The sequence below is a fragment of the Trachurus japonicus genome, chromosome 10, assembly GCF_045865225.1.
Source record: "Trachurus japonicus isolate A0001 chromosome 10, Traja_1.0".
Taxonomy (NCBI): Eukaryota; Metazoa; Chordata; class Actinopteri; order Carangiformes; family Carangidae; genus Trachurus; species Trachurus japonicus.
Window position 1 is genome coordinate 9,941,118 of NC_140916.1, and position 14,226 is coordinate 9,955,343.

Here is a 14,226-nt window from a genome sequence, read left to right on the forward strand (position 1 = left end):
CTGTTGTCTGGGCGGGCGGTCTGTCTCTTATTTTTTTTGGAGGGGGGTAAAAGTCTGGCGGATTTATTTAAAGGAAGAAGTGATAGAAATGAAGAACAGAAGTCATCTGCTTCATCCTCTTCTTCTTCTTCTTCTTTCCCCCCGATGGCACAAAGTACATGTCAGGGCTGCTGGAGAGGTCAACTAACAAATCACACCCTTGTGCTAAACTGGGGTTTTGACCTTAGCTCCCACAATGCAACTGCTCTGCGGAATTAATCATCACCTCCTGACCTCGCGCGCTGACCCTTTAAACCCTGGAGAAAACCTAAAGGTGTTATGGATGATAGTGAGAGACCAAGAGAAAGGAAGAGGAGAGTGAGAAAAAAAAGTCTTAAGAGTATGAGCTGTTTCCTCTCTCATGGGGGCGTCTATGGGCCCTTTATGAGTTGACAATTAATAGTCTCTGTAGGTTTCCTGAATGGGGAATTGAGACGAATTGTCTCTTGGCTATTCAGCTGCGTTCAAGCGTGCCGCCAAACAAAAAAAAAAAGAAAGAAAGAAGAAAAGAAAAAAGCGATGGCTGCGAGGGCGAATCACCCGTAAGGCTGTTTTTGAAACATTTCCTTTTTGTTTTGCAGACATATGCCCTATGGGAAGACCCCCATACTCACAGACTCACATACACACATACACTTACACTCTTTAGTGACCATTTTGAAAACGCCAGACATCTGCCAAAACAGAGCCACTATAAAATAGTGATCTTTCAACAACTCCTCTTATTGCGGCGCTTTTTTTCTTCTTTTTTTTGCTGCGGGACCGGTGAGAGAAAACAGAACGTATTGAGTGTGACATTTGTTTGTTCGTGCTTGACGTCTGAAGGCAGAAATTATATTCGCTCATTTCAGTAGCCGCAGAGCGACATGCTATACGTCACTCGCTCTTTTATTTTTAAATATTTTTTTGCTTTCCACACAGTGATGCATTGATGTCATGGCCGACGTGCTTTAACTTTGAGAAGAGAGCGCCTCAAATTATGTGGAACTCCAAATGACGAGCGAGGCCGGAGAAAGTTCTGCAAAAGGATGAAGCTGGGAATCAGTGGGAGATAATGAAATGTGCAGGCAACATGGGAAGGCTATTGAAGTTTTTTTTTTAATCCGCTAATGATGTCTTAGAGCCCTAGAATTCGTCTTTTTTGGCCACAGGATTTCTTCCCATGCTATTTTGTCTCGGGGGGGCTGAAGTGCATACAAATGGCTTGTTAATTAAGATGGATGGTACTTCTAAAAAGCCCATCTTCATGATAATAAGAGAGAGTTAAACATGTGGAGCCTTGTTAGACCTCCGTGTAGCGTGGAAGAAGTGCGTGTGGAGGTATGTGTGCTGCTGCGGCGGCACTGAAGGGAAGTTTGGTGCCTTTTACGGCCACATGTATGAATGCGCTTGTCATATCCTACCGTGTGATTGGTTCACATTTTCACCCATTTGTACGTCTGTGTGAGTGTGAAAGAGAAAAGAGGAGCAGAGCCATCTCGAGGCCCTCCAGTCTGTTTCCATGAATGGCCCCAGCGGGGGGAAACTGTCCCTCATTGTCAAGTTATTTGGCAGAAGTCCTTTTTACGCCACCTCATGTTAAATTCATCAACATTTCTCCGTCATTTTTTTTTTTTTTTTTTTTTTTACTTCTTTCTTTTTGCCCCTCAGAATGTCTTCAGATCAGGTTTTCTTGCCAAGCTGTTTCCTGCTGAGGCCTAAATGACCGCCGCAGATGTATGGCGCACCAAAAAGAGCAGTAGCCTTCATGACGATGGGGCTAAAAAAGAAAGAAAGGGTTGTTGCTTGGATGGGGGGTAAAATTAGATGGTGTGAACCTCTGATTTTATGAGATGTTGTATTATTATCATCAACAGGTATCTGCCAGCTTGGAGCTTTGCAGGTATCGAACAGTGGGTTTACTGGTTCATCTGAGGCTGAACCACAGTCAATCTTATATAAAACAAACATTAAAGAGCTAGACTAGGCTAAATGGTTTCATAGATGATGGAATAAAGTATATCATGTGACTTTAAGGGACGAGTTTTGCTAGATTAGATGATCAGGTCAATGTAGAACTGGAAACAGGGGACATTTAGCTAAGCTTAGCATGAAGACTTGGTTTTTACTTACTTACTTTATTATTTGGATGGGACAGTTCACATTAACGGACATAAAAACATGTAAATGTGCCAGATTGTAGCAAAAGTGCTAATTTCCATCCGGAGTCCCATAAACATAAAAACAGTTCAATGACAGTACCTACACATAATAATGTAGACAACAAAAAGACAACAAGAAGACTATGACAATGAAAAACATATTGACAAACACGTTCCATGGGTAGGGGGGCCATGAGAGTTTTGGGGAAATGAAGTGCATAAGTGCTAAAGTATAGGAGTGCATAGGTACCAGGTTGTATTGCACGATGCCCATTGCAGTTGCACAAGCAGAAGTGTGTAGATCCTGCACAAAATGTAATTGTAAGCACTTCTAGAACCAAAATGATGTGCACAAAAAACATTGTGTACAATTAACTGAAAAATAAAAACTCAAATGGTGCTCTGGCAGTTGTTACATACAGGTTACAGGTGGTCACATGTCTGGTTTGCTTGTAACCATGCTTTTAGTTTTCCTTTGAACATGGTAAAAGTGCTGCTTTCCCAAATTGTGACTGGGAGGTCTAAATGGGAACAGCTACTGTAGCTACCTATGAACACCTCTAACTAATTAACACACTCTCTCAATTGTTTAATCTGCATAAAATGTAAAATAAGTTTCTGGTTATACGCTACAACTTGTCACACAGCAGCTGGATGCGCTGATGTCTCAGTGAGACAAATAGCAGAAGTGTGAGGTGGCTGGATTTGTTGACTGTAAATGTACCAGCAGTGACTGAGCTCATCATTTCCCAGCTCCAGCTCCTGATTGAAAACATAATATGAGATCTGTGGGTTTTGATCGTCTCAACTGAGACTTGGCGAGGCAGCGTCACCGCAGATTGTTGAATTCTTATAAGAGAATTTCTTGTAGCGTAATGATAAAATGAAATGGTGCAGAACTGTTGCAGCACAAAGAAATCAAATGTTCATACCGAGAAAAACGTATCATCATGGCATCCATGAAAAAAGAAAAACAACAACAACAACAGGCTGCAGTTTTAATGAAATCTAAACGTCTGTCCTTCGTCCTCCATCGTCACCTCGGCTCCTGTGTGCGTGGAGTTTGGTCTGCAGGAGCTGTGGGTGGCTGTCAGGTTTCCTCCTGGAGCAGAGGTCAGACACGAGTACGACTACCGTCTCTCCCCCGCCTGTTCACACACACACACACACACACACACACACACACACACACACCACCCACCCTGTTACTCCTCCCTTTGTTAATGTTTTCGGGTGTTTTTCACATACTCTGCTGCTGCGGGGGGTGCCTGGGGCTTTTCACACAACAACCCGGGTCCTGTTTTGGATTAAAGCTGGTTTACACACCAACCTTCACATACACACAAACACGCACACACAAATTCCTGATTCATCCTCTCCTCATGTTTGTTTGAATGAAGTAAACAGTCTTAGCTTTGTGACCTGATGAGTTCACATCACCTTTAGTCTGACTTTATGGTCTGTATAGAAACCGGCTTACATATCAGTCTCACTAATCTGCTGATATACAAATAGACAGTGGAAACAATTTGTCTTTTTCTTGGCCCCAAAACTGACAGCAGACAAGATTTCAAAACTATAACTATAGCAGCTGGGTCAAAGTCTGGGAACAACATTAGAACATATCTTTGATGCTGTCTGATAACCAGAATGGAAATTGCATCTAATGAATTGATAATCAAATCAGCTCCAAACATCATTACAGTAGGCTAATTGTTTAGCCTAGATATCCAGGCTGCAGAATTAGCTCGTTGCATGGAGGGTTGGGGGTTGTTGGGGGGTAGTGGGGTTGGGATGTCATCACAGATGTGACTTCTTAATAATTAGGTCAAATCCAGACAGAGATCTTCCACTAATGCGTTTTTCTGTCCCCCCCAGCTCCTGTAAATCTCAGGCATTTATCACCGGTTGACAGCAACTATGAAATGGATGCCATAATAGTCTTTAAAGCCTCCCCTAGAAGTCTTGGAAACCAACAGCGGCTTTAGAAGAAGATGCTTGATATCTACTGTATCTCACTTAGATTTAGCGTTTATCTGTTCAAATCCTCCTGATGGGTGAAGCCTAAACGTTACAAACCGGGGCCATTTGGAACAATATTCCCCCAGCTTTCACCGTATTTATGACGGCTCCCGACAAATCTAATTAAGTTTGCATCAAAATAATACGACTCTCTTGGCCCATCGATCGGAGAAGCGCTCAGATCTCTTATTTAAGCACGAGTGTGATCCAGGAGTGAAGTACACAAAGGTATAAGAAAAGTGCATGTACTTAAAGTGAGAAACGGCCCCTTTCAGAGTGTGAAGTTATTGATGCATTAACCTGTAAGCTCAGTTTTTTTTATGCTGTAAGTGATCCAGGTCAAGACCGCTCCGACTGCTTCGTTTAAACTCCGAGCGACGTGCTATGTTGCAGCTGTCGGGTGAAAGCTGAAGCTCGTATCTCCGATGTTGGGGATTTTCCTTCTCTTTCATATCAGTTGAAGGATTACACGCTCATCTACAGTCTGGAAAAACATTCCCGCGCCCCTTATCCGTATGTAAAACGATGTCAAACGTATATTTCCATCTAGATTAGCATTAGGCAGGCCCCCGAAAAGTTGTCATTGTTATCTGAAAACTACAAATGAGCTTATCTCATGCTAAATGTAAAATGTTTTTTGGCAACAAGGTACTGGCAGCCGTCAGTGTTGGGGAAAAAAAAGAAAAATAAGTGTATTCCATCTCAATTTTGAAGGTTTTTAGTCCCAGAAATGATTAAAAAACCCAAAGAATCAAATAGTTTTTGATCTATTTTGAGGGTTTTTTTATGAGCAATTACAAAGTGCTGTGTTTCTCAGTTTCGCTCCTTTCCATGGTCTGCGTGGTTTGAATGCCGTAATTGGAGGTAATTGTGGAGAGAGCGGAGTGATAAGGCCGTAGACTGACGCAGAGCCAGTGGCACCAACATGCAGCCCGGTAGACGGCTGACTCCAGTTCTGGTCTCCTTCCATTTATTTAAAAAACAGTCTTATAAAGAAAAAAGAAAGACAGACAACTGATAAAAAAACAAAATACATTTCTGTCCTTACATCTTCAAAGCATAGTTTTCACAAATAGGCTAATTATTTTGTTTTTTACCTTTCATCTGGCACGAAGGAGAAAATGCTTGTTTTGATGTTCTTCTAACCTTATAATCCGCGGATGCAGAAACGTGCTGCGTTTAATAGGCTATGGTAATTTTCCGATGATGGCTTTGAATTGTGCTCCGGCTTCAAGGAGAGCTAAATCTTGTCTCGCCTCCATTATCTCTACTCTGATCTTGCACAAGGTCTAATTAAACTTTCCGTCGAACTCTCCCAGGTAGGAGTAATTGGGAAAGAGTTACGGTGGTGAAGAAGAAGAAGAAGAAGAAGAACCCCAGTTGTTCTCTGCACACGGCCGGATATGGGACCATTAAAAACGGCAATCCATCATGATTTGTTTCCACTCTCCTGTGTGCAGAGATGTCTGCGCGCCCGCGAGCCTTCAGTGAAACAATGCGCTGGTCCAGATGACCTGGTGGGGTTATTTTGTTCTCTTGGATTATATATCCCACCAGAAATGCTCAGAGGGAACCTCGCTTGGCAGGGATTTGCAGAGGGCTTGAAGGGGCCTGCTGTAGACAAACAATCTTTTAACGGTCGGTGAAGTGGTCCACTGAGAGGACAGTGATCCCCTTTATAAAAACCACTTGTCCAACATTGTCTCTCCTCTCTCTCCCCTTGTTGGTTACATAAGGCCAAGGTGCTTTGTGATCGTTTGCAGGCTCTCCTGTTTTGTTTTGTCTGTCTCTTTCTCTTGCTCTTTTTTTTTTCCTTTCCATGGGACTGCAGAAGATTTTTATTTTTTTTTGGTGAGGGGGGGCTTGATGCAGAGGGGTATGATCGTATCCTGACTTCTTTCTCTCTTTCCTTCTCTCTCTCTCGCGCAGTGTGTGCTGAGGTTTGGCTATCGTCCAGCTTTGTCTGCTTTTCCCGGGCGCATTCCCATCTCCGGCGTGCTCAAATTCCTGTCTCCAGAGCGCGCGTTGCACTTTGCCGAGCCTCACGGGCTGCGGTCGGGAGATGAATTACTCTGCAGGCGTTTGTTTGACAGATCGAGCCATTGCGACTCGCACACGTGTTAAAGAAGCCGTACGGAAGAGATCAGTTTGACCTTGTCTTAATTATTTAGTTGTGTTTCCCTTTGTTGTAAAGAAAAGTCGGAGCCAAAATAGTATTTCTACCAGCGTCCTTGAACCCGGGAGAAGTCGTGGATTTCTTAAACGCCATAAATCTAAAGCCGAGAGTCGACGACGTTACATCTAAACAGTCGGAACGACCACAAGGAGATGTAGGAAGGGAAGTGAAGATGAAGTGAAGTAACAATGGTCTTTGTCTCCCAGAGTTGCAGGGGATGAATTATGTCCAATGTGGCACTCTATCACTCCCAGTCCCACTTTTACAAATTCTCCAACACAGCAGGGCATTCATCAGATGTGCGCAGATGACACCAACCGTACAGTTTTCAGATCAAGCAGCAGTGCAAACACAGACCTGGGGTCTGGCCTTTCTCTCTAGACACTGGTCACTAATCCATTCCCAAAGTTGAGGGGATGACAGTTTCTTTCATACAATGTACTCTGGCTCCTAAATAGTGCAGGGACTTTGGGGTAAAAGGATGATTGTGGGGGGGAAAAAAAGAAGTTTTCTCCTTTTGCGGAAGCAGTTGCAGCAGGAGTTTGTTCTCGTTCGTCCTTACTGACCTGCATGGGTGCGGCTCCTCGGAAGGTTTCGCAGTCAGTCAGTCAGCAGTTTGGACGGGATGCAACCTCTCCGTCTGAATATGAGAAGTGCTCGGTGATGACTCCCCTGCTCCTGTTGGGGGGAGGCAGCAATCGGGCACTTGGGTTATGTTTTCCTGCCTCTCTGCCCGCCGCCGCTAACCAGCCCAAGCTGCACCAGCCTTCCTTCAACCCTCCTCAGCCTCAAAGTCTCACTGTCCTCACGTTACACAAGGCACCGGAGCCAGTGTAACCTTAGATAACCATCATGTCGTTGTAAACAAACATCAAATTATACCTCCGATTGAATTGGTTTTGCTTATTTATTTATCAGACATCAGTTGAATCAGCACGTTTTCGAAAAAGGCCTTTCGGTGCTGACTCTGTTTTATAGCATTGCAAAAATTCCTTTGTGCCATTTCACTGTTTATACTGCGCCAAAAGCCTGAGTCATTTCTTTTAACAGCGTATGATCCAGGCTTTGATTCTATGATGAAGTGTTATATTTGGAATCGATCTGCGATTTCCAAATTTTTCAACACGACCTCGTGCGCTCGTGTGCACATCGGGCGAAAGCGGATGATGCAAAGTGGAATCGTTCAATCTCAGAGGCCGCGGAGTCTAACGAGAGCTGGAAGTCCATAGTGCCCCCCCTCCGCCCTTCTCCCTCCCCAACCCTTGACCTCGACTCGTCAACGGCGACTAATGAGACATTTAATCATAGTGAAATGACTGTTTCCTGCAGGAGGCGGCGCACCCTGCTCCGGTTTTTTACGATCAGATGAGTTGAACGTTTACAGGCCAAGTGTTGCATCAGTTGCACTCGGAGGTCACATCGTGTGTGAGTGTGAGTTTTTTTTTTGTCTTCCAGCGAGCTCTGCTTTGGAAGAGATGTTTGTGCTAATGATGTGAATTTCAACCTTTTCACTCAGAGATTCATGGTGTTCAATGGAGCAAAGTATGCACTGTATTACTCATCTGTAATGCAAACCATCGCTCACTTAATTAATCAGACCCCTCTACCGGTTATTAAAAACAACTGAGTCGGTAACTGACAAAATATGTGCACAGTCTACACGGGATTGCGCTCAAATAATACATCTCTCGCTCCTGCAGTGACTCTCCCCCTGGTCCTTCTGTCTGCAGAGGATTTGGCAGGACTGCAAGTATGAGAAGTGTTTTTTTTCAAGTGGGAAACATATGAAAACCGGGGTTACTTCCACTTTTTAGATGTTTGGGGGGGGACGGCAAAAGAGGTTGTTTTCTCCCCGTGATGCAGGTGATGTTTTTACCGTCAGCTGTAACCACAACTCTGGTTTCTCCTCACACGTCGGAAAATTTATTTCAGTACATCCTGATACTTTTGAGGTAAAAGTCTGTACTTTGATGTCTGTGGTTTTGCTTCCAGTAGCAAGTCTTTTTTTTTAAAAGATGGATAAATGTGGAGTGTCAGAATTACAAAATGTGAATGAAAGGAGCAGCAACGCTTTGATGGTTCTTCAGGGGAATATTCCCATATTGTATAAAGTGAAACTTCCATGTCCTCTTTGATTATAAAACAGGTCTAGCTTCAATATTAATTCTGAGGAAGTATCAAAGCTCCAGTTCACAGAGAAATGCACATGGCTGTTATTCAGAGGCTTAAAACGAGTTGTCAGGACTTATGCAACTTTGTGATGTCACAATAATACAGTATACTATTATTATTATTATTATAACCTTTATTTAACCAGGTTTGTCCCATTGAGATCCAAGATCTCTTTTGCAAGAGAGACCTGGCCAAGAATGGCAGCACATAAAGTTTACATTCAACACATTCAACAATGCCCTAAGCCCCGCCCACCTGAATCCACCACTCAGCTCTGAAATAACCTTTATTTATATTCAATCAATAAATCAGAAAACAGGCAGCCAGCGATCAGATTAAAGACTCAGAGCCTCCTCGCTCCTGATTGGCTGACACCGACCTGTGGTTAAAGCTCCAGAGAGAAGCTGAGAGAGGTCATGTAAAACTACACTAACATGGTCTTAACTTCTTAAAACCACAGATATATCTTCTTATGGATAAAAAGACGCTGGACAAGTGTCAGTAGAAGTGAACCGAGTTTCATGTGTGGTGCTTTTTAAATCCTCGGACCTCAGTATCAACGGATTTCATAGAGGATTTTATATCTGTGGAGAAAAGTAGCTCCAGTGAGGTCTGTAAAGTATCCAAAATAAATGGGACATTATTTCTGGAAGACGAGTTGTTTTTGATTTTCTTTTTTTTTAATGCACTTTCCCATGATTCTCGCCCCACAAATGAAATGAGATTCCATTCACCACCATTATATTGGGGTCACTGCAGAAATCCCAGACGTGGATATCTTGAACCCTCTGCACAAAAGAGAGAGAAAAAAAGAAAAGAAAAACTATCTGCATAGAGCTGCATGGAGAAATATGTCTCGTTCTAATATGGATGAACTAGCCCTTTAAATTTAACTTTTATGAGTGTGAAAGGAGACTAGATTACATAACATGAGCTCAGACGTCTAAATTATCCCACCTGTCATTCCTTCGTATTTCATGCAAGCTCTGGGAATCTTTTGCGACAGGATTAATTTATCACTGCTGAGTACCGAGACTCCAGCTTCAACCTCTTGGACAAATACCTTCCATCACTTAAGGTCTCATAATCGACAGCGCTCAGGAACCACTTGACGCGTGAATCATTCATACCTCTCCATAAATAATAAAACCCTGGCAGCCAGTTAGCAGCACCTGCAACTTGAAACAGTAGTTCGTGAAACACAATCTTTTACCTTGTAAACTAATGTGTTTCACCTGCCTCAGCCGGGGCAGTCTGGGTCCTCCACAGACAGGTAGAGGGAACAAAAACCGCTCTTACTGCCTCTCTCTGCCTGGCCTGCAACCCCCCCTCCCCAACCCCCCTCCCCTCCTGACCTTGCTTCCTCTTCCTCCAATGAATTTTTCACCAACGCTCTTTGATATATTCCCGTCCCGTGGGAGCCTGGGTAATGCAAACTGGAAGCATGAGGCGTAATTATTTCTCAAAACTGCACTTCTACCCTAATTAGTTCACTCCTCAGAAGTGGGCCTTGCATTATTTACACATCAAGGGGACACACACACACACACACAGGGTGGGAGATAAATATTCATTGTTTGTTGACTTTGCCCCGGTCCCTCGGCTCAGGCGCAAGTTGAGTCGAGAGCCGCTGTCATTGTGGCTGTGTTTGTACGGCTTCTGCATCGCTGGCTGCTCCGGACATAATCTGTCTTGTTCTTCCGTAATTATCTCCACTCATGCAGACACACAGACACCAGCTCAGAGTCGGTTTAATAAGAGGACAACATCCTTGTCCCGGCGCAAATGAATAAGTGTTCAGTGATGAGATTTGTCGTAATTGTGACCTTGCCCCTGCTGCAGCAGTATAGCGGCGGCGGCGGCGGTGTCACAGTGGTAAACAGTAAGAAGCATATTTTATTCAGTTTGACAGTGTGACACAATTTCAGCCACGTCCCCCCCTCAAGCCCCTTTTATTCTGGGTCATCCTTAATGATCTAAACTTTTTTTCTCAAAGGAGTCGGCAGCAGCTGTTGTGAAGAGTTTCCTCCTTCTGTTGGTTCGCAAAAGCAGATTTGTGGGACACGTGAAGTCTGTTTTTCCTGTCAATAGCTGGGCATGAATACGTTGGTGGTCGTTCGGCCTTGAGGCCCATTGTCTGCTTCTAGATGCCTGCTGGGAAACTCATGTTGCCTCAAAATACAAAAAAGCTGCAGCCATTGTCGACTTCTGACAACTGCTCTTTTTCCATTTCCTATTTCTCCTCGCTATAATGCCTAGTTTCATCTGTGTATGTGTTTCAAGGGATTGTGAAAGAGAGGTGGGGGCATCTTATGCCTGGCACAAGAATTACCATAATCACTGTCAACATTAATGGAGATCCTATCACTGGAGAATTTAAACACGGCTTTTCCATATTTATAGAAGCAATAAACAGAGAATGCGCAGCAAAATGTCTGTTATGATTCAAAAGCGAGTCGTGTTTACTGGCTTTGAAATGCATATTTGGGTTAGTGGATGAGGCGGAGGGGATCGCAGTTTAAGTTGTGGGATATGAGTGGAAATGTAATATCGCCACACTAGACGCAGAACATCTGAAACCATAAATGTCTCACTCTCACTGTCTCCAAGGTTTCCACTTTCCCTCAGACATTTGCATAACTGAGCTTGTGTAACTGCGTCGTCTCATTGTGCTGCTATAGGTTAGGTGGTTTCTTGAAAGCCCTGTGGAAACATATCACACAAAACCATTGCTCTGGTATTAATCAGATATTTTTAATTATTGTGCTTTTCAAATGTGTGTTTTCAATGCCAAACATGTGTAAAGTTGGTTTTCCTCTTCAGCCAAGAGCTGCTGGATGGGGTTGAGGTCAGGGTAAACTTTTTAAAACAGTCTTTTCATAGTCTTTGCTTTGTTCGGTGGGTCATTGTTACACTCAAACAGGAAACAGCCACCACTTAAGTGTTTTAGAAGAATTAGAATTAGAAGAATAGCATCGTCAAAAATATTTTATTGTCTTGCCAGAGCCATCAAGAGAGCCATCAAGAGCAAAAAGGAACAAGACAACATGCAAGAATAGTGTCCATATTATTTTGGTCATATAGTGTATTAGCCACTAGCTGGTGACAGAGAGTTGTTGGGATCTTTAAAGGTTGTTTTTTTATAGGCCTATATAAGAAAAAGGTAAATGACACTCTGAAATTGCATAATAATGATAAATCTACATATTTCCACTCTGCATCTTGCATTAAATCCAACCTATCACAGAGTGCAACATGGAACCACGTTCATCCACATGGGGGGTCTGTGGTCTCAAGTAATAATGTGCGTTTATTTTGGTTTCTAAGACATGAAAGTGAAAATCCCTGAGCTGCAGTTCAGTTTGCTCTACTGTTACACTCACTGTATGTCTCTATGGAAAAGAGCCTCAAGTCAATTTGTGAATTGTACAGTTTTCCATAAGCTCCAGTGACAGTGGGCCATATTAGGCCTACCAGAGACCCACACATCAGTTCCTTCTGTGTTAGTTTATGGAGCAACACTATTTAAACTAATTATTAATCACTAATGGATCAATCTATAATTAAATATGCGATATAAAGTTAGCTTAGCCACCTCAAACGTCCGTCAAAGGCATAGTTAATAGTGTCTGCTACTCAGCAAAGCTCGGCTAGTTAGCTTTTAGCAAAACTATCTTTTTTCTACAAACAGGTAGGAAAAAGTGGGTAAATTAGTCTTAGGTAAGACTTTTTTTCAACACTTGGCTTTAACAAGCTGGAGTGCATTCACCTCCTAATTTGGGTTTTTACAGCTGTTTTCCAGTTTTAAAAAACTTTACATGCTTTTTTCCCCTTCAAATTACGCAGTTAACTCATCGCTCAATTCCGACCCTATATAGCATTTTTTCCTTGTAGGGAAGTACAAACAGATGCCTTTGTTTCTTCTTCAGCCCTATTTGAACTAATGAGCAGTGTTAATGAATAAATCTGTAATTAAATGTGGTTAAATACGTGAATCAAAGGTAGCTTTTCCATGCTAAATTTTAGCCAATCACTTAGACATTTGGCGTTATTGCAACTCGGGCTAAGCTAACTTTTTCCTCTAGTCACTTTATTTAGCTACTGCTTTATTTATATGTCTCTTTATGTTGATATTAATATGTTGAATGCATAATTGCAACTAGCTAGCTCTAAGCTCGCAGCTGCAAAATCACTGTAGTTCTCCTGAAGTTTTGCTGTGTTTTGTACTTCTTGCAAATTTTACAAACTGTTTTACCCAAAACTTGCACAATAGAACTATAACTCCTCCTCTTCAGTCTTTCTGATCGTTAAAAATCAATATAGGACATTTCACACTTTTTCCCTTGCAGCCTCTGTGGAGTCAGAGAGTTATAACTTTCCACTTATTGTGCAGGGGCTCCGTCAACTGTAATGGGTGCCTTTTTCTTTTTTTTTTGTTTGCAGCCATCCTTAACAACTGTAGCAGGCCGAGTCTGGCAGAGCTTTAACGGAAACTGTGGTGTTTATTCTTCCTCTGCAGGTGGAGATCACGCTGCAGGACGTCAATGACAACCCGCCTGTTTTCCCTAATGATATCCTTGATGTGACCATTGAGGAGAACGTCGGAGATGGCTTCAAGATAATGCAGCTAACAGCCACGGATGCAGACGAGGTAATAGCTCCCCAAGTTTCTATTCGCTCTGACAGTGTTTTTGTACTTTTCTGCGGCCGTTTTCCGCTCCGCTGCTTTCTGAATTGATATCCTGGGAGTGATTTGAATTAAAAAATATGCTCTAAATTTTTTCTTCCTACGGCGTAGAAATCACTATAGATTTAAATAGGTTTCTGAGGGTAATGTAGCTGTCAGTGTTGAAACAGAGCTAAGTCGACGTTTAGCGTCTTTTTGTTGGAACATTTTCATGCCAAAAAAAAAAAAAACAACCACTTATTCAAAGGCATGGTAGGAAAATGCTCCTGTCCCTGGGGAAGCTGGTAGGCCTGTAATATTTATAATGAAGGAGAGGGTGATACCACATACATTATTATTTTGATAAAGTAGGTAACTAAGTGAATATATGTTGTTATAACAAAGCTGCAAAATCACATTATTAAAGTGATGGGATTGTAACAGGCACACGAAAAACAAAATGTGATAAAATCCAAAATAACATAAAACAAAAGAGTAAAAACATCAGTTAAGAATAACGAGGAGATAAATGGGAGTCTTGAGAAGATTGTTTTTATTGAAGAGGTAAACTTTTCCAAAGATTTGGGGCCAAAGACAGCAAATGTCTCTCTTCATTATAATCCAGACTCTGTACAGATACAGATACTGGATCAATGACCTCAGACCTGTTAAAGCCTTTGAGCAGTAAAACATGACCACTCTGTTCCAGTATCTTTTTATTAAGTGCCACTGATTTGATACAATTTTATAAATCTCACTGGCGTTGAAACGCAGATGTATTAAATATCACCAATTTCAGCCTCAATCACTCTCAGACCAATATGTGGATTGGGAGTTATGTGTAATAGGGGTTAGCAAAGTGCAGGGTGGAGCCACAGGAAGAGTTTTTATGGTTATGTTTTTTTTTGTTTTTTTTTACATCAGATATAAAACACTTGTGTCAAATAGAAAGCACTAGAAGTGTTAAGTAATGTTTTTAATTTGTCACCAGATGACAGAAACTAATCAGC

General features: G+C 42.3%; 1 protein-coding gene across 1 annotated transcript in view; it reads left to right on the forward strand.

Moving 5' to 3' along the window:
* Positions 1-14,226, forward strand: part of fat4 (FAT atypical cadherin 4) — a 112,224-nt gene that overhangs the window by 44,534 nt on the left and 53,464 nt on the right. The window contains exon 2 of the mRNA XM_085789225.1: positions 13,070-13,201. Within this exon, the coding sequence (XP_085645351.1) occupies positions 13,070-13,201 (132 nt within the window). The remainder of the gene's footprint in view (positions 1-13,069; positions 13,202-14,226) is intronic.